Genomic DNA, 20,763 nt, shown 5'->3' on the forward strand with positions numbered 1-20,763 from the left:
AGAAAGATATCAGTTTGTCTCTGTGGATGGTTTGTCCTCTGACAAATCAACTGTAAATTTCGGTGTTCCTCAAAGTTCCGTTTTAGGACCACTATTGTTTTCACTATATATTTATATATAGTTAAGAACAAATTCTTATTTTCAATGATGGCCTAGGTCCCAAGAAAACAAAGATATCTTCTGTTGAATCTGACAATTAATCTTGATGGTTGTACAATCATCTCAAATAAAACTGTGAAGGACCTCAGCGTTATTCTGGACCCTGATCTCTCTTTTGACGAACATATCAAGACTGTTTCAAGGACAGCTTTTTTCCATCTACGTAACATTGCAAAAAACAGAAACTTTCTGTCCAAAAATGAATGCAGAAAAATTAATCCATGCTTTTGTTACTTCTAGGTTAGACTACTGCAATGCTCTACTTTCCGGCTCCTCGGATAAAGCACTAAATAAACTTCAGTTAGTGCTAAATACGGCTGCTAGAATCTTGACTAGAACCAAAGAATTTGATCATATTACTCCAGGGCTAGCCTTCCTACACTGGCTTCCTGTTAAGGCAAGGGCTGATTTCAAGGTTTTACTGCTAACCTACAAAGCATTACATGGGCTTGCGCCTACCTATCTTTCCGATTTGGTCCTGCCATACATACCTACACGTACACTACGGTCACAAGACGCAGGCCTCCTAATTGTCCCTAGAATTTCTAAGCAAACAGCTGGAGGCAGGGATTTCTCCTATAGAGCTCCATTTTTATTGGAATGGTCTGCCTACCCATGTGAGAGACGCAGAATCGGTCTCAACCTTTAAGTCTTTACTGAAGACTCATCTCTTCAGTAGGTCATATGATTGAGTGTAGTCTGGCCCAGGAGTGTGAAGGTGAACGGAAAGGCTCTGGAGCAACGAACCGTCCTTGCTGTCTCTGCCTGGCCGGTTCCCCTCTCTCCACTGGGATTCTCTGCCTCTAACCCTATCATAAGGGCTGAGTCACTGGCTTACTGGTGCTCTACCATGCCGTCCCTAGGAGGGGTGCATCACTTCAGTGGGTTGAGTCACTAACGTGATCTTCCTGTCTGACCCCCCCCCCCCCCCCTTGGGTTGTGCCGTGGCGGAGATCTTTGTGGGCTATACTCGGCCTTGTCTCAGGATGGTAAGTTGGTGGTTGAAGATATCCCTCTAGTGGTGTGGGGGCTGTGCTTTGGCAAAGTGGGTGGGGTTATATCCTGCCTGTTTGGCCCTGTCCGGGGGTATCATCGGATGGGGCCACAGTGTCTCCTGACCCCTCCTGATTCAGCCTCCAGTATTTATGCTGCAGTAGTTTATGTGTCGGGGGGCTAGGGTCAGTCTGTTATATCTGGAGTACTTCTCCTGTCTTATCCGGTGTCCTGTGTGAATTTAAGTATGCTCTCTCTAATTCTCTCTTTCTCTCTTTCTTTCTTTTTCTCTCTCGGAGGACCTGAGCCCTAGGACCATGCCTCAGGACTACCTGGCATGATGACTCCTTGCTGTCCCCAGTCCACCTGGCCGTACTGCTGCTCCAGTTTCAACTGTTCTGCCTGCGGCTATGGAACCCTGACCTGTTCACCGGACATGCTACCTGTCCCAGACCTGCTGTTTTCAACTCTCTAGAGACAGCAGGAACGGTAGAGATACTCTTAATGATCAGCTATGAAAAGCCAACTGACATTTACTCCTGAGGTGCTGACTTGCTGCACCCTCGACAACTACTGTGATTATTATTATTTGACCATGCTGGTCATTTATGAACATTTGATCTTGGCTATGTTCTGTTATAATCTCCACCCTGGCACAGCCAGAAGAGGACTGGCCACCCCTCATAGCCTGGTTCCTCTCTAGGTTTCTTCCTAGGTTTTGGCCTTTCTATGGAGTTTTTCCTAGCCACCGTGCTTCTACACCTGCATTGCTTGGTGTTTGGGGTTTTAGGCTGGGTTTCTGTACAGCACTTTGAGATATCAGCTGATGTAAGAAGGGCTATTTAAATGAATTTGATTTGATAAAGTTGTTATAATATTTTCATTAAATGTGTGGTACCTTGTGCAGTGTCTTGGCAAGGAAAACCTCCTCCGCAGAAGAGTGGATGGAAGCCAGAGAAGCACCGGACCAGGAGCAGATCCTCTGGGCTTGGTCCCACGTAGACCGGTGGTCAAAGAACTTATACTCTGCCTCCTGGAAGCCCACCCACTCACTGGCACTGGGGGCTGGGGGGATGAGGAAAAAGATGGGAAAGAAAAGTTGTTGCTAGTTGGTTATGATGGAAGACTATAAAAACAACAGACACAATGAGAGGAGGGTGGTTTATAAACTGACCTTCAGTGGGGTTTGGATCCTTATCAATTTTTCCTGAAAACACAAAACAAAAAGTGGTCTGAATTCATCATTCAGAACAAATGCATAACACTACCGCTGAGTGATTAGTGCTTTTTGAGTCTCTGTCTTCATTGTTGTGTTGTGTACACTCCTCTCTCATGAGGTCTATACAGTCTGTGTATATCTAACCTAACGTAGCAGGCGTAAAAGTGTACCAGAGATATTAATATTATGACGTGATGCTCATGTCTCCGCCCTAATAATGGAAGTCGTTGTCCCAAAGATGGGATGGCAGGCGACAAGTTTAAGTCCAAAATAAGCCAATTGAAACACATTGGGCTTATTTTGGACCAATTTGGGGGAGAGTGAAACCTCTCGCTTTGCCTCTTCCTCTCTGACCCCGTCTCTGTCCGAGCCGGAAAAAACTGGCGCAATGGATCATGGTCATTGTAGTTAATTACCACGTGTTTTACGCTGAACTAGGTTGAATATGTCACCTACGGGCACAAACCCACCGTCGCTGGACCAGACAGGACTGTCAAAAAGTGCTCTTCACTGACAAGACAAAACCAGGGGTGATGGTCGGATTCGCGTTTCTTGTTGAAGGAATGAGCGTTACACCAAGACCTGTACTCTTGGGGCGGCAGGTAGCCTAGTGGTTAGAGCGTTGGACTAGTAATCAGAAGGTTGCAAGATCCCTGAGCTGACAAGGTAAAAATCTGTCGTTCTGCCCCTAAACAAGGCAGCCCACTGTTCCTAGGCTGTCTATAAGAATTTGTCCCTAACTGACTTGCCTAGTTGAACAAAGAAAAAAAATATGTGACTTGTAATGGAAATGTTTATCTTATTATCTAACTACCAATTCTATGTTTTATGTTTGTGGTTCTCTATAAACCAATTTCTGTGTTCATGCAAGTGACTGACTGAACGAATCCTCACTATCAGTAGCTGCAATTTGGCTGGACGCCCAGACCTTGTTTTGAGTACGAAAGATATCTCAGTTTCAAGGTCTCAGTATTGGTCGGTCACATGAATGAAACAAAATGGTAATGATTCATTAATTATGCTAAATTATGCAAATATAACTCTGTACAGCCGTATATAAGACAACTGCAGGGACTGCCCCAGCAGATCTTCTGACAGATGTTCACTATGGTGCATTACGTTTGTTGGAACCTCTACAGCGCGTTGGCAATAAACAATGATTCATTTAAGAATGACTTAGAGTCCCTGTGTAAGAATTTCAACAACAACTTGATTCAGGAAAATAGGCGTTTGTTGAGCGTCAATACAGGCCTTCAGCTATATTTCAAATACAATTGAGGAAAACAAAGGTTGGAAAGCAAATGGCTCCTGCTGTAAGGAACAGATTCTATGCTGTAGGCTACCAACTGTAGGCTACCAACTACCAACGTCCCTTTATCAGGACCCTGTCTTTCAAAGATAAGTCGTAAAAATCCAAATAACTTCACAGATCTTCATTGTAAAGGGTTTAAACACTGTTTTCCATGCTTGTTCAATGAACCATAAACAATTAATGAACACGCACCTGTGGAACGGTCGTAAAGACACTAACAGCTTACAGACGGCAGGCAATTAAGGTCACAGTTATGAAAACTTAGGACACTAAAGAGGCCTTTCTACGGACTCTGAAAAACACCAAAAGAAAGATGCCCAGGGTCCCTGCTCATCTGCGTGAACGTGCCTTAGGCATGCTGCAAGGAGGCATGAGGACTGCAGATGTGGCCAGGGCAATAAATTGCAATGTCCGTATTGTGAGATGCCTAAGACAGAGCTGCAGGGAGACAGGACGGACTGCTGACCGTCCTCGCATTGGTAGACCACGTGTAACAACACCTGCACAGGATCGGTACATCCAAACATCACACCTGCGGGACAGGTACAAGATGGCAACAACAACTGCCCGAGTTACACCAGAAATGTACAATCCCTCCATCAGTGCTTATACTATCCACAATAGACTGATAGAGGCTGGACTGAGGGCTTGTAGGCCTGTTGTAAGGCAGGTCCTCACCAGACATCACCAGCAACAACGTCGCCTATGGGCACAAACCCACCCACTGGACCAGACTGGCAAAAAGTGCTCTTCAATGTCGAGTCGCGGTTTTGTCTCACCAAGGGTGATGGTCGGAATCGCGTTTATCGTCGAAGGAATGAGCGTTACACCGAGGTCTGTACTCTGGAGCGGGAACGATTTGGAGGTGGAGAGTCAGTCATGGTCTGGGCCGGTGTGTCACAGCATCATCGGACTGAGCTTGTTGTCATTGCAGGCAATCTCAACGCTGTGCGTTACAGGAAAGACATCCTCCTCCCTCATGTGGTACCCTTCCTGCAGGCTCATCCTGACATAACCCTCCACCATGATAATGCCACCAGCCAAACTGCTCGTTCTGTGCATGATTTCCTGCAAGACAGGAATGTCAGTGTTCTGCCATGGCCAGTGAAGAGCCCAGATCTCAATCCCATTGAGCACGTCTGGGACCTGTTGTATAGGAGGGTGAGGGCTAGGGCCATTCCCCCCAGAAATGTCTGGGAACTTGCAGTAGCCTTGGTGGAAGAGTGGGGTAACATCTCACAGCAAGAACTGGCAAATATGGTGCAGTCCATGAGGAGGAGATGTACTGTAGTACTTAATGCAGCTGGTGGCCACGCCAGATACTGACTGTTACTTTTGACCCCCCCCCTTTGTTCAAGGACACATTATTCCATTTCTGTTAGTCACATGTCTGTGGAACTTGTTCAGTTTATGTCTCAGTTGTTGAATCTTTTTATGCTCATACAAATATTTACACATGTTAAGTTTGTTGAAAATAAACACAGTTGACAGTGAGAGGACGTTTCTTTTTTGCTGAGTTTATTCGTTCAACTTCCAAATATTGTTTTACAAAGTAAAACAGGCGAGAGATAGGCTTTTGGCACGAGCGCATTGGCCATCACCAGCAAGTGAGCTGCATGTCATTGGGTGAGTCAGTGAAACTGGAAAGTATTTTTAGGACTATAATTTCCTCCTCATATTGTAGCCTACAACATGCGTCTCCACACGCCTAGGTCATTTTTATGGATCTCAGATTCTCATTTGTGCTGTATTAAAAATATTCTGCCAAAGTCTCCAGTCATGTAAAATGACTTAGAATTGCATGAAATGCATTAATAAAAGGCCACATTCTTCCCGGACACCAGGCTACAAAAAATGTCCCCAATGTGTGCAACTTCTGTAAGTGCCTCTACTTTACTGCTCTACGTCCCAACGCAAATGTCGCAAAATCGAGCCAGGCGGTCCCCCCCCCCCCCCTACCAAAAAACAAGAAAAGGAATTCAAGTAACTGAACCGACGTCGGAAAATTAGTTGTTTAATAACCTGAGAGAAACATGTTGGTTAATCGCTCAGCACTACATAACACATACTTGAATATTCAAAATGAAAGCTTTCAGGCAATAACAAGGGCCCCTTGTGTCAGCGTGTCTCTATTGTGTCTGTATACAGCAGTAGCACTGCTTTGTGACTGTATCAGTGTCTATGTGTGGTTCCGTTGTCTTGCTGTTACCTTTGGGGATCTTGCAGATCCAGTCCAGTTCAGCGTCACAGCGCATGGCCAGCCAGGTCATGGTGCCCAGATCTGCTGCTGCACACTGACGGACGTTGTAGTAGTAACGCCCAAAGTTCTGGTACGTATACTGACATGCAGAGGAAGATGGGTTAGAGGACGTTACAAAAAATAGTTTAACAAGTAGGTAGCTACAGTGCTGTGAAAAGTATTTGCCCCCTTCCTGATTTCTTGTTTTCTTTTGCACATTTGTCACAAGTAAATGTTTCAGATTATCAAACACATTTTAATATTACACAAAGATAACCCAAGTAAACACAAAATGCAGTTTTTAAGTGATGATTTTAAAAAGCTATCCGAACCTTCATGGCCCTATGTGACAAAGTAATTGCCCCCTAAACCTAATAACTGGTTGTGCCACCCGTTAAATCATGAATTCACTGTGGTTAATCACATTCTTTGGAAAGCTGAGTGCAATTTCACTAGCCACACCCAGGCCTGATTACTGCCAGACCTGTTGAATCAAGAAATCACTTAAATAGAACCTGTCTGACAAAGTGAAGCAGGCCAGAAGATCTCAAAAAGCAAGACATCATGCTGCGATCCAAAGACATACAGGAACAGATGAGAAACAAAGTTTGGAAAGGGTTACAAAGCTTTGGGACTCCAGCGAACCACGGTGAGAGCCATTATCCACAAATGGAGAAGATTTGGAATAGTGGTGAACCTTCCCAGGAATGGCCGGCCTACCAAAATTACCCCAAGAGCGCAGCGACGACTCATCTAAGAGGTCACAAAAGAACCCGCAACAACATCTAAAGAACTGCAGACCTCACTTAAGGTCAGTGTTCATGACTCAACCATAAGAATGAGACTGGGCAAAAATGGCATCCATGGCAGAGTTCCAAGGCGAAAACCACTGCTGACCAAAAAGAACATACAGTGGGGCAAAAAAGTATTTAGTCAGCCACCAATTGTGCAAGTTCTCCCACTTAAAAAGATGAGTGATGTGATTTTCTGGATTTTTTTCTCATTTTGTCTGTCATAGTTGAAGTGTACCTATGATGAAAATTACAGGCCTCTCTCATCTTTTTAAGTGGGAGAACTTGCACAATTGGTGGCTGACTAAATACTTTTTTGCCCCACTGTAAAGGCTCGTCTCACTTTTGGAAAAAAACATCTTGCTGATCCCCTAGACTTTTGGGAAAATAATCTGTGGACTAACGTGACAAAAGTTGAACTTTTTGGAAGGTGTGCGTCCCGTTACATCTGGTGTAAAAGTAACACAGCATTTCAGAAAAAGAACATCATACCAACAGTCAAATATGGTGGTGGTAGTGTGATGGTCTGGGGCTGCTTTGCTGCTTCAGGACCTGGACCACTTGTTGTGATTGATGGAACCATGAATTCTGCTCTCTACCAAAGAATCCTGAAGGAGAATGTCCGGCCATCAGTTCGTGACCTCAAGCTGAAGCACACTTGGGTTCTGCAGCAGGGCAATGATCCAAAAGACACCAGCAAGTCCACCTCTTAAGGGCTTAAAACATTTAAAAAAAAATTGGAGTGACTTAGTCAAAGGACTTGAATCCGATTGAGATGCTGTGGCGTAACCTTAAAAAGGCGGTTCATGCTCGAAAACCCTCCAATGTGGCTGAATTTAAAACAATTCTGCAAGGAGGAGTGGGCCAAAATTCCCCCACGGCGATGTGAAAGACTCATTGCAAGTTATCGCAAACGCTTGATTGCAGTTGTTGCTGCTGAGGGTGGCACAACTAGTTATTAGGTTTAGGGGGCAATTACTTTTTCACATAGGGCCATGAAGGTTCGGAAAGCCTTTTTCCCTTAATAAATAAAATCATCACTTAAAAACTGCATTTTGTGTTTACCTGGGTTATCTTTGTGTAATATTAACATTAGTTTTGATGATCTGAAACATCTAAGTGTGACAAATGTGCAAAAAATAAGAAATCAGGAAGGGGGCAGATACTTTTTCACAGCACTGTATATCTCTAAGCTTTGAGGTACACGTATATGGTGCAAGAGGCTGTATGTTGTTGCAGCGGGGCTGTAGCTATCAGTAAATCAAGGTTGCTGTGTTAAGCTGGGTCAATAATAGATAGTGCTGTGGTTTGGCTTCTCTAATTAGGTCCATAGACATGCTGTGATGTAATGCTGTGGCTGGAAGACTGGATGGTGATGCTGTGACTCACAGCCAGTCCATCGCTCCACTTCCAGCTACCGTTGTCCATGGGGTTCCTGCGGTTCAGCCCGATCCAGAACCAGTGCTGCTCATGGTCCTCTGACTCCCTGTGGACCATCATCAGCATCAGCAGCAGCAGCGTCGTCAGCATCATCATCAGCAGCAGCATCAGCGTCATTATCATCATCAGCATCATCATCATTACTAGCATCATCACCATCATCAGCATCATAGTCATCACCATAAAAAATATATATAATCTGTCACTGTGCCCTTGAGCCAGGCACTTAACCCTAATTGCTCCAGAGATTATGTACATTGGCAACCCTGGCCGTGACCCCACTCCCTGCGGGTATCTCCGGGGGAGTTGGGATATGCAAAAAATGTATTTCCTTTACACACTGTGTGTAACAGGACGAATATAAGCACCCCCCAAAATAATTATATACATTTATTATTATCATCCTCATCATTACCACCACATTCCCTCTTAAATTACAAACCCATCCCCTTTTCAAATAAGAACCACATCCTCCCTCCATCCAGTCTGGGCCCTGTAATAGAGACCCATTCATACAACCCATGCATGATTAAGGTGGAGTGTCCACCCACCCAAAGGCTTCGTGTAATATCTGCAGTATGAAGTGCTCCTCCTCTGGGCCACTGACACTCAGCAGGTTGGCTCCATGGTGTCTCTGACAGGCTAGGTGGGCCTGCAGCCAGCTCAGCTTCTGGTCCATCTGGGCTCTGTCAAACACCTGGGACACACACACACAGGCAGACAGGCAGGCGCATACACACACACACGCAGGCAAACAGGCAGGCACATACACACACACATGTAGGCACACGCACGCACACACACACACACACACACACACACACACACACACACACACACACACACACACACACACACACACACACACACACACACAGAGGCGTTAGAGGCAAATAAATGGTATGTATATTGACTAAACTAATACATATACACCGCCCCAGACCATGAGAGACTCCACCTCCAAATCGATCCCGCTCCAGAGTACGGGGCTCATTGTAACACTTATTCATTCGGTTGTACCGATCCTGTGCAGCTGTTATTACACATGGTCTGCCACTGCAAGGACGATCAGCTGTCTGTCCTGTCTTCCTGTAGCGCCATCTTAGGCGTCTCATAGTACAGACATCGCAATTTATTGCCCTGGCTACATCTGCAGTCCTCATGCCTCCTTGCAGCATGCCAAAGGCAAGGTTGCGCAGATGAGCAGGGACCCTGGGCATCTTTCTTTTGGTGTTTTTCAGAATCCGTAGAAAGGCCTCTTTAGTGTCCTAAGTTTTCATAACTGTGACCTTAATTGCCTACTGTCTGTAAGCTGTTAGTGTCTTTACGACCGTTCCACAGGTGCATGTTCATTCATTGTTTATGGTTCATTGAACAAGCATGGGAAACAGTGTTTAAACCCTTTACAATGAAGATCTGTGAAGTTATTTGGATTTTTACGAATTATCTTTGAAAGACAGGATCCTGAAAAAAGGGACGTTTCTTTTTTTGCTGAGTTTATCAAGCAGTGGTAAAGGTGTAGGATACCTTGTAGCAGTGGTGCAGCTTGCCGTTTGTCTTCCACCCGTTGGGGCAGGATCCAGTGAGGCTGGGGGTGGGGTGCGGGGCTGGGGGCTCAGGGCTGAGGGACGTGTCCTGGTTCAGTCTACAGATGAACTTAGCCCGGGCCGACGCACAGTCCTTCACCTCCCATAGGCCTGTGGCGTAGCCCGTCTCCATGGTTACACAGCCCCCTTTGATGTTTCCTCCTGACAGAGGAGAGCGGGGAGAGAGTGGTCCATGTTACGTAGTTGCATGAGTCTGGGTCTGGGTGTAACTGACTGACACACCAGTGGGGATGGTAGAGATCATGGCAAAAGATGGTCTTGAAAATGGTAAACCAATCACCTGATTAAGTCATTGGCAATTTAGCCACAATGAATACCCAAGAGATAAGAATTTATACCATATCTAGTTTTGACAGGGCTCTGGGCATATGGCACAGACAGGTGTCCCGAAGACTAGTACAAGACCAACATGTCCGTCATGATAGCTCTGTGGACAGATAGAGAGACAGAGGTCCATGTCCCCACCTGGCTGGTCTCTGTTCCAGTTGGTATAGGTCACTTCATCCCCGCTGAGCCAGTGGAATTTCCCAGGGCTGTTCTGGTCAAGCAGTGCTATCCAGAATGAATCCCCAGAACGGCCAAACACCAGACTGTTGACAAATGCCTGCTCAAACCTACAACATCGCACATGGACAAGGCTCAGGGGTCAGAGGTTACACTAGGTATGTGTGTGTTTGTGTCTGTGTGTGCTTGCATACGTGCATGAATGTATGTACAGGTATGCATGTGTGTGCGTACCTATTGGCGATGGTGATGAGGGTAGCTCCGCTGCCAGCGCAGGCCTTCCTGCCCTCCTCGAAGGTCACCTGCTCCTCTCCCACCCAGTAGCAGGCCGGACTGTGCCATCTCCAGCCCTGACGGGAAAGAGAGAGGAGAAAGGTTGAGCACAGAAATAATAACTGTCAAAGAGATCTATCTACATCCAGAGACTTGCATGAAAACACAACCAGATAGGATGGGAACATATCAGCATAAAGTACTATAAACAACACATGTGTAATAAGGAAAGGGCAATTATTTTTCCCTACATATAAAACCGGGGCAGGACAGAACAAGTCCAGGCTCAGAGCTATACTCTCTCTCAAACCGCTCTCTCGCCTCTCAGTGCTTATCTGCAGACGTGTACAGACCGAGAGCACAGTCAACACACAAAATGTCACAAGGGTTTGAGTGTGTAGTCGTGTACGCGTGTGTGTTGAAGTGAGTGCGTATGTGAGAGAGGAAGAGAGAGGGAAAGTCACTTTGTGTGATTTAGTCCAACGTCAGGCTTTTGCACAACTGCACTTGGCAGGGAGGGAGAAACCTCAAAGACTTCCAGCTGGGGAGCCAAGTTCCCCTTTATGAGCCTCATACTGGAGAGGCAGATGCGTATGCTATCTATTTTCTCTCTCTCCTGTCACATGATCCACAATGCAACTCTCTCTGGGGGATATCTAGTGTTACAGTTCCCTGAGCCAATGACCCAATGATCATATAGACCCTATTGTTCCGACAGAACCGCTGAACAATTAAGTTGTTAACTTGGTTGTCTCACACTTTCCCTTCAGATGTTGAGTTACAGTGGGGCAAAAAAGTATTTAGTCAGCCATCAATTGTGCAAGTTCTGTTTGAAAATGTTTGACCTCTGTCATTGCCAACAAAGGGTATATAACAAAGTATTGGGATAAACTTTTGTTATTGACCAAATACTTATTTTCCACCTTAAATTGAAAAAAAATTCATTTAAAATCCTACAATGTGATTTTCTGGATTTCTTTTCTCATTTTGTCTGTCATAGTTGAAGTGTACCTATGATGAAAATTACAGGCCACTCTCATCTTTTTAAGTGGGAGAACTTGCACAATTAGTGGCTGACTAAATACTTTATTTGCCCCACTGTAACTCAAAAAGCAAGCATTAACTCATTCAACTCACACAACACAGTCAAGTTGGCCAAGCAGGAGCCAAGCTAACAGCAGTAACTCATTTGCCATGAGGCATTAGCTGGGCTATCCATCATGTCGAGTGAGGGAGTGAGGGACACATAAACACTAAATTACTGAAGCATCAGGATCAAACAGTAATACCTTTGCATGAGTAAACATTTTTACCCTTTAAACAGGAGGAGAGGGTTGAAAGACAGCAGGAGAGGAGAGCACACAACCATGGGGGGAACTAGTCAAAGATAAGAAGAGAATTACAGTCTGTGAAATTGCAGAAGAGAGAAAGACAGAGAGAGAGAGAGAGAGAGAGAGAGAGAGAGAGAGAGAGAGAGAAAGAAAGAAAGAAAGAAAGAAAGAAAGAAAGAAAGAAGAAAGAAAGAAAGAAGGAAAGAAGGAAAGAAAAAAGAAGAACAAAAAAGAGAGAGATGGGTTAACCAGATGTGAGACCTGTGGATATGGTTCATTTGTGTGCGGGTATTTTTGTGAATGTGAACACATTTGTGGGGCTGTCTGGGGGTAGGGTGTCTGGCTGACCTCCCTGGCCCTGAGGGGGTGATTCAGAGCAAATACAGACTGGGCGGAGGGGTGGTCAGAGGGCAGAGGGGCGGAAGGTGGAGGGGCAGGGAGGGGGCAGAGTGTGACGGGGTGCACTCAAATATTCACAATCTGCATTCAGAGTGCCAGTGCTGACTGTCTGCATCTGGAGTTAGAACAGCGTGACGCTGCTAGAACTGTGAATAGATCCTTTCTAGACAGACAGAGAGAGGGACAGAGACGGAGAAACACAGATTGAGAGGAAGGAGAAAGAGAGAAGAGAGAGAGAGAGAGAGAGAGAGAGAGAGAGAGAGAGAGATATTGGGAGAAGGAGTGAGAGAAAAAAAGTAGAGAGGGGGGGAGCAAGAAAGAGAGGAGAGACAAAGAGAGAGGGAAAAAGAGAACGTAGAAAGAGCGAAATAAAGAAAGCGACTATAGTAAATCTTACTGGTTTGCACCGGTGGTCCTGTGCCTGTCCGTCAGTCTTCTGGGCTGCTTTCTTACAGATGGACGGCAGGGTCTGGTTACAGGGACTGTCATTCCAGCGGCCTTCCTGTACACACACACGCACAGACGCACACAGAGAGAAAGAGAGAGGACACAGCTGCAGAGTATAAACAATAGTGTTCCGTAAAGGAGGCTTGCTGGCAGTGAGAACACACAGCTGTGAGATGGCGAAGGGTCCAGACTATAGGGGTCAAAGGCCAAGGGTCACTCACGGGTCCCCAGATGGTGACACAGTCCTCGGGGGTGTTTTGGAAGTTGTTGGGCTCAAAGGGGTGCCAGTAAGTGAAGATGACGGGCGTGTGGTCTGTCCACTGGAAGTCCATCTGCATAGCCGTGTCATGGAGACCAATCCACAGCTCCTCCACATCTGACACACAGAGATAGGACGATAACTATCACAGAGCAGGGAGGAGGAGACACTACAGCAAGCACATTAGGACAGAAACAAGATGGGAGAAGCAGTGAGTGGAGTGGAGTATTAGACTAAAGTGTTCCTAAAGGGTTCTTCGGTTGTCCCCATAGGAGAAGCCTTTTTTGTATCTAGGTACAACCCTTAAGGGTTCCATGTAGAGCCCTCCGTGGAAAGGGTTCTAGCTTGAACACAAAAGGATTCGACTTGGAACTAAAAGGGTTCTTTCCAGCTGGAACCAAAAAGGGTTCTTCAGAGGGTTTTCCAATGAGGACAGCCGAAGAACCCGTTTAGGTTGTAAGAGTGTAGGTAGGGTGTAACTACAGTATGCCAACCCCTGTCCTTATAGTGGGGTGGTGAAAAAAGTTGTAAATAACTTATTATGTACAGTACCAGTCAAACGTTTGGACACACCTACTCATTCAAGGGCCTTATTTCCTTATTTCCACTTTGTAGAATAATAGGGAAGACATCAAAGCTATGAAATAACACATATGGAATCATGTACTAATCAAAAACTTTCCAATACTTTTGACTGGTACTGTATCTTTTTTTTATTTCATTTTATTTTTGTTGTTTCAGGTAAACAACCTCAACAAGTTGTACATATGTGCTATATATAAACACAAACAAGAAACCAGATCAAATGTCTCCTATGAGAGAAATCTGCTCGACACCGTAGTTGAAGCCTGTTTCTATGACATGTACAGTATTGTAGTGTCTGTGTAGCTGCCTGTCTTCAGGTTGAGGTACCTTACCGTGACATACTGCATTATCTGTGTACCTCGCTTGATGTTGTTGATGATGAACTCTAGTTCAGGCAGGGTGTGGAGGCTGACCAGGTTGGCCTCCATTTTCTGACAGGTTTTCTGAGCAGTGTCCCAGTTCACCTTCTCTGACGTCAGTCTGTAGCAGCCTGCCTGGAACGCCTGCCAGCCCACATCACACTCGTACTTCTCATCATCCGCCCACGAGTCTGCAGCCCACAGAGCAGAGACAGAGAGCAAACAGAAGGGAAATATATCCTATATTAACTATTTGTTAATACAGTAGAGAGCATATAACCCAATGGCTACACAAATCTAGGATGTATTTTTTTTAACTGTAACTACTCACATACAGTGTATGTAACTGTCCGTGAAACAACAAGCTACGAATGTAGGATCTTAATTTGAGCCTCTTTGCTACAGAGGGAAAATAATCCTGCAGCAACAGGAAATGTGAATTGTTATGTGGATTGTAACAAATGTACATTTTGCAGGGGATTTTTCGTAGAGGAAAATCAAATCTGAAATTTGAAAGTGGAAATTACAAACATTAGAAGCCTTTTTAAAACTCAAAAACACTACACATGTGCCTTTCCTGCTTTGCAGGGAAATTCTCAAATCAAGCTACAACATCTGTAAAAGCTTTAGCAGGGAGGATTTGATAAGGAGGTCTAGAGCCTCGACCGGTGACTAGACAGACGAACCGGTGGTGAAGGGGTCCCGGGTGGCATTGGGTCTCTTCTTACAGACGTAGGGAAGGGCTACAGAGCAGTCTCTGTTCTGCCAGCGGCCGGACGACTCTGTCCTGATCGCCGCACAGTTCTCCTCATCCACATGGCTCGGCTGGTCTGGGATTGAAATAGAATGAATATTGGGAGATAGAAAGAAGAGACAGCATAGAAGTTATCTGTGTAGTCTGTGGTGTTAGTGTTGTAACCAGATGGTAGAGGTTGGGTTGGGTTATAAGGATGGTTGAGGTTAAAAGGATGGTTGAGGATGGATAAGGTTAAAAGGATGGTTGAGGATGGATAAGGTTAAAAGGATGGTTGAGGATGGATAAGGTTAAAAGGATGGTTGAGGATGGATAAGGTTAAAAGGATGGTTGAAGAGGGATGAGATTGGTTTGGGTTAAAAGGAGCAGGTTGACATTTATTGTCATGAATATTGCCCTGAAAGCAGCTCTGCAGTGGTCACTTGCTGGCACAGCCACAAAGTCATAAAACCTGATTTTAAACCTAACCATAACCATAACCATAACCCTAACCCTGTTAACCCTAATGCCTAACCCTAACCTTACATTAAGACCAACAAAAAAAAATCTGTTTTCATACATTTTTACGATCTAGTCAATTTTGACTTTACAGCTGGCCCATCTAGCGGAGATCGCTCAGTTCTGCTTCCAGAGCAAGATTCAGAACAATAAACATCAATCTGCTTTTAAAATTATGGTTGAGGATGGATGAGGTTGGGTTTGGTTGGGTTAGAAAGACGGTTGAGGATGGTTGAGGTTGGGTTAGAAAGACTGTTGAGGATGGTTGAGGTTGGGTTAAAAAGACTGTTGAGAATGGTTGAGGTTGGGTTAGAAAGATGTTTGAGGATGGTTGAGGTTGTGTTAGAAAGATGTTTGAGGATGGTTGAGGTTGTGTTAAAAAGACTGTTGAGAATGGTTGAGGTTGGGTTAGAAAGATGTTTGAGGATGGTTGAGGTTGGGTTAGAAAGACGGTTGAGGATGGTTGAGGTTGGGTTAGAAAGACGGTTGAGGATGGTTGAGGTTGGGTTAGAAAGACGGTTGAGGATGGTTGAGGTTGGGTTAGAAAGACGGTTGAGGATGGTTGAGGTTGTGTTAAAAAGACTGTTGAGGATGGTTGAGGTTGGGTTAGAAAGACGGTTGAGGATGGTTGAGGTTGGGTTAAAAAGACTGTTGAGAATGGTTGATGTTGGGTTAGAAAGATGTTTGAGGATGGTTGAGGTTGGGTTAGAAAGACGGTTGAGGATGGTTGAGGTTGGGTTAGAAAGACGGTTGAGGATGGTTGAGGTTGGGTTAGAAAGATGTTTGAGGATGGTTGAGGTTGGGTTAGAAAGACGGTTGAGGATGGTTGAGGTTGGGTTAGAAAGACGGTTGAGGATGGTTGAGGTTGGGTTAGAAAGACGGTTGAGGATGGTTGAGGTTGGGTTAGAAAGATGTTTGAGGATGGTTGAGGTTGTGTTAGAAAGATGTTTGAGGATGGTTGAGGTTGTGTTAAAAAGACTGTTGAGAATGGTTGAGGTTGGGTTAGAAAGATGTTTGAGGATGGTTGAGGTTGTGTTAAAAAGACTGTTGAGAATGGTTGAGGTTGGGTTGGGTTAAAGACAGTGTTCTCTCACCATTCTCCCAGTTGAGGTATTTGAGCGGGGAGGAGTCACCCCACTGCCAGCCTCCGGTGATGTCCAGGTCATTCAGACCGATCCACAGAGCAGCACTGTAACCAGTCAGCAAACCTACAGCAGCAGGGAGAGACTTCTCTTAAAAACATGTTCTCATATAAACAGAGGCAAGATCACACTCCACCTTTTTAAAACTATTAGAGAAGAGGCGAGTTGAGAAAAGACGGTAACCCTTGATTGTAAGGTATGCTTTTAAATGGCTTATACACGCTTAATACATAGTTGTTTACCAGCATTGTCTAATACCAGTTCACAACAGACCTATAAACACATTTCCATCAAACCGAGAATAAGGAAGAAAAGCGCTCCCGTGTTGTAGCACAGAAGACTGCATTTTAGACTCTCCTCTGGTCTCCTACCGTTGATGTAGGTCTGCTCATGCAGCTTGGTGACACTGAGCAGGTCAGCCCCCTGCTGCTGGCAGCTGATGCGAGCCTCGCTCCATGACAGGGTGGCCTGGAAGTTGAACTGGTAGCAGCTGTCTGTCAGGGGGTCTGTGTCCCAGAACGTCTCACAATCATTGCCTGGGAGGGGGAGGGAGGGAGTGGGAGAGAGAGGGGAGGGGAGGGAGAAACAGAGATCATTGCAAGGGGGAAAAAGTCATAGAGAGAGAGACATAGAAAGAGTCTGTGGTGTGTGTGTGTGTGTGTGGGGGGGTGTGGAGGAGGTGGAGGGGGAATATAGCTGTGTGAGACGGTGACTCACTCTTAACAGGACAGAAGCCCCAGAGTTCGTCCTTGCCATAGTCGAAGGTGGTGGCACACCACAGGTGACCGTCCTCTCTGCCAATACTGGTGCAGTTGTGGAACCACTGGCTATCGTACATGAAGGGCAGGTAGCAGGGCCGACCGTGAGAGTTCCCCTGGATAGTATAGATCTCTGCAAAGGCACAGGATGGAAATACTTCAAATCCCAGGATGCACTGGCACTGAAGCGCCACTTTCTGTCCCAAATTGATTTGTGTGGATAGTTTTTACTGAGCAAGCAAATCTGTGTACTTGGGAAAGACCATCAAAGGTAAACAATAAACCAAAATAGACCAGATAATGGAAAAACAATCAAACAATTTACATCTGAAAAATAAATACATCAGGACAAAGCTTTATAAAAACGATATACTGTCTCAAACTGAAAAGTATGCCAGACAAAGTCATTTTCATTTTCACTAGCAAGTGACAAGGGTAGGAAAGATACTCTTTCCAAAAAACTTTCTCTGAAATAATAAAATATTGAGTTTAGTTTATAAGCCGCTGTTTTAGTTATTTTTTCCAGTCTATTATGAGACTGAATGAATGAAACCTGATCTTCACAGTTTGACAAAATGCCCACGGGTTGCCACGGTAGCCTCTGCATTCCACTGGACAGCGGGGTATGAAGGAAAGGACAGCGGGGACAACTCAAATCAACTCTCCAAGACACGATGGAGAAAGAGAGAGAGCGGGAGAGGGAAGAGAGCGAGCGAGGAAGGATTGAGAGAGAGGGAGAAAGGGAGAAAGAGAGAAAGGGAGAGGTAGAGAGAAAGAGCTGTAAAGAAAGGGACTGGAAGGGCGTCTGCGATGTTACCAAAACACACCGAGAACGAGCCAGACCCATGGAAAGTAGGGCATATGTGTTAAAAAGGGGGAAAGGCCTAGAAAGTTCCCTCCCTCCTTCATTTCCCTCTCTTCTCCACCAGTGGCTGGTTCGTGTCAAGCTGCTAGCCTGCTAGCTACACAGCGGGGTGACTAATGTCCGTGGCATTCTTTATTCAGCAGCCTGTTGACTTCACAAAAGCAAGTTGTGCGGAATGGCAGTTAAAAGTTACAAATGCCTTTTGCCTCCCCACAAAAAAAGGAAAGAAAAGAAGAAGAGGAAAGATAGAGGAGGAACGTAAAGAAGGAGAGGAAAGATAGAGGAGGAACGTAAAGAGGGAGAGGAAGGATATAGGAGGAAAGTAAAGAAGGAGAGGAAAGATAGAGGAGGAAAGTAAAAAAGGAGAGGAAAGATAGAGGAGGAAAGTAAAGAAGGAGAGGAAAGATATAGGATGAAAGTAAAGAAGGAGAGGAAAGAGAGAGGAGGAAAGTAAAGAAGGAGAGGAAAGATATAGGATGAAAGTAAAGAAGGAGAGGAAAGAGAGAGGAGGAAAGTAAAGAAGTCGTTTTCTGGACTTAGGTTGTAGGAGATCTGGTTTTAATTGCAGTCAGACAGGCTAGAGACGGTATTTCAAAGACTAAGCCCAGCAGAAAGGCTGTCTGTGCAACTTAAATAATAACATTTGATATCTGCATGAATAATAATACTACTACTAATAATAGTGGAAACGAGGCTTTGCTTCAAAACCACACTGTTATCCCTTCAGCGGGGGGCTTCAACTCCTAGGTCCTATGTAAACACTAACATACGTAGGCTAGAACTGGGTGATATGGACAAAAATCCACATTGTGATAAATTGCCTGAATTGATGCAATAATGATAAATAGAAGGATAGTTTATAACATTAATGTGCAACAAGTTTTTTTTAACATTTCCTTTAAACTACTAACTTACTACGAGTCTGATGGTTGTAGCCATCAACTGTCCCATGAACAATCACCCACATTAACACACTTACTTCATGTCAAACTTCACGTTTCTCTCGTACAGGCTACGTATCATAATGAACGATATCAGCGAAATGCCTGCAATAAGTGATCGGTATGGTCGGTGTCAATCATTTCCGGTTTAATGAGCCAGCTCTACTGTAGGCTATGTGAGGGCAAGGGCATTCCGCTGTTTACGTCTTGAGTTTACAAACACAGAGCGAGAGGGCTTTCCTTAGCTGTCTAGCTGGCGGACTGCCAGTCAGTCATACAGTCGACAGAGAGGCCCAGGGCAAAAAAAATTGCAGCATCCGTCTGAACAGATAGAGCTGTACCCTCCTCAACAGTACAACACAGCTGACTAACCCTACCTATCTCTCTGATTTGGTCCTGCCGTACATACCTACACGTACGCTACGGTCACAAGACGCAGCCTCCTAATTGTCCCTAGAATTTCTAAGCAAACAGCTGGAGAAAGGGCTTTCTCCTATAGAGCTTCATTTTTATGGAATGGTCTGCCTACCCATGTGAGAAACGCAAACTCGGTCTCAACCTTTAAGTCTTTACTGAAGACTCATCTCTTCAGTGGGTCATATGATTGAGTGTAGTCTGGCCCAGGAGTGTGAAGGTGAACGGAAAGGCTCTGGAGCAACGAACCGCCCTTGCTGTCTCTGCCTGGCCGGTTCCCCTCTCTCCACTAGGATTCTTTGCCTCTAACCCTATTACAGGGGCTGAGTCACTGGCTTACTAGGGCTCTTTCATACCATCCCTAGGAGGGGTGCGTCACTTGAGTGGGTTGAGTCACTGATGTGATCTTCCTGTTTGGGTTGGCGCCCCCCCTTGGGTTGTGCCGTGGCGGAGATCTTTGTGGGCTATACTCGGCCTTGTCTCAGGATGGTTGTTGGTGGTTGAAGATATCCCTCTAGTGGTGTGGGGGCTGTGCTTTGGCAAAGTGGGTGGGGTTATATCCTTCCTGTTTGGCGCTGTCCGTGGGTATCATCGGATGGGGCCACAGTGTCTCCTGACCCCTCCTGTCTCAGCCTCCAGTATTTATGCTGCAGTAGTTTATGTGTCGGGGGGCTAGGGTCAGTTTGTTATATCTGGAGTACCTCTCCTGTCCTATCCGGTGTCCTGTGTGAATTTAAGTATGCTCTCTCTAATTCTCTCTTTCTCTCTTTCTTTCTTTTTCTCTCTCGGAGGACCTGAGCCCTAGGACCATGCCTCAGGACTACCTGGCATGATGACTCCTTGCTGTCCCCAGTCCACCTGGCCGTGCTGCTGCTCCAGTTTCAACTGTTCTGCCTGCGGCTATGGAACCCTGACCTGTTCACCGGACATGCTACCTGTCCCAGACCTGCTGTTTTCAACTCTCTAGAGACAGCAGGAACGGTAGAGATACTCTTAATGATCAGCTATGAAAAGCCAACTGACATTTACTCCTGAGGTGCTGACTTGCTGCACCCTCGACAACTACTGTGATTATTATTATTTGACCATGCTGGTCATTTATGAACATTTGATCTTGGCTATGTTCTGTTATAATCTCCACCCTGGCACAGCCAGAAGAGGACTGGCCACCCCTCATAGCCTGGTTCCTCTCTAGGTTTCTTCCTAGGTTTTGGCCTTTCTATGGAGTTTTTCCTAGCCACTGTGCTTCTACACCTGCATTGCTTGCTGTTTGGGGTTTTAGGCTGGGTTTCTGTACAGCACTTTGAGATATCAGCTGATGTACGAAGGGCTATATAAATACATTTTATTTTATTTTGATTTGATATTGCAAAATGGCTGACTCCCTTTGCCTACCAGAGTCGAACTGACGTCTTGTTGCTCCCCCATACCAAAACAAAATCAAGACTGACCAGAATGACTTGTTCAACTTACA

General features: G+C 45.3%; 1 protein-coding gene across 1 annotated transcript in view; it reads right to left on the reverse strand.

The window, feature by feature from the left end:
* Positions 1–20,763, reverse strand: part of LOC115110251 (C-type mannose receptor 2-like) — a 47,713-nt gene that overhangs the window by 16,056 nt on the left and 10,894 nt on the right. The window contains 15 exon segments of the mRNA XM_029635748.2: positions 2,051–2,217; positions 2,327–2,359; positions 5,893–6,022; positions 8,103–8,199; positions 8,705–8,850; positions 9,681–9,901; positions 10,226–10,374; positions 10,499–10,614; positions 12,665–12,769; positions 12,936–13,090; positions 13,917–14,108; positions 14,604–14,747; positions 16,264–16,377; positions 16,683–16,847; positions 17,029–17,202. Of these exon segments, the coding sequence (XP_029491608.2) occupies positions 2,051–2,217; positions 2,327–2,359; positions 5,893–6,022; positions 8,103–8,199; positions 8,705–8,850; positions 9,681–9,901; positions 10,226–10,374; positions 10,499–10,614; positions 12,665–12,769; positions 12,936–13,090; positions 13,917–14,108; positions 14,604–14,747; positions 16,264–16,377; positions 16,683–16,847; positions 17,029–17,202 (2,108 nt within the window).

Source organism: Oncorhynchus nerka, linkage group LG26 (genome assembly GCF_034236695.1).
Source record: "Oncorhynchus nerka isolate Pitt River linkage group LG26, Oner_Uvic_2.0, whole genome shotgun sequence".
NCBI classification, from domain to species: domain Eukaryota; kingdom Metazoa; phylum Chordata; class Actinopteri; order Salmoniformes; family Salmonidae; genus Oncorhynchus; species Oncorhynchus nerka.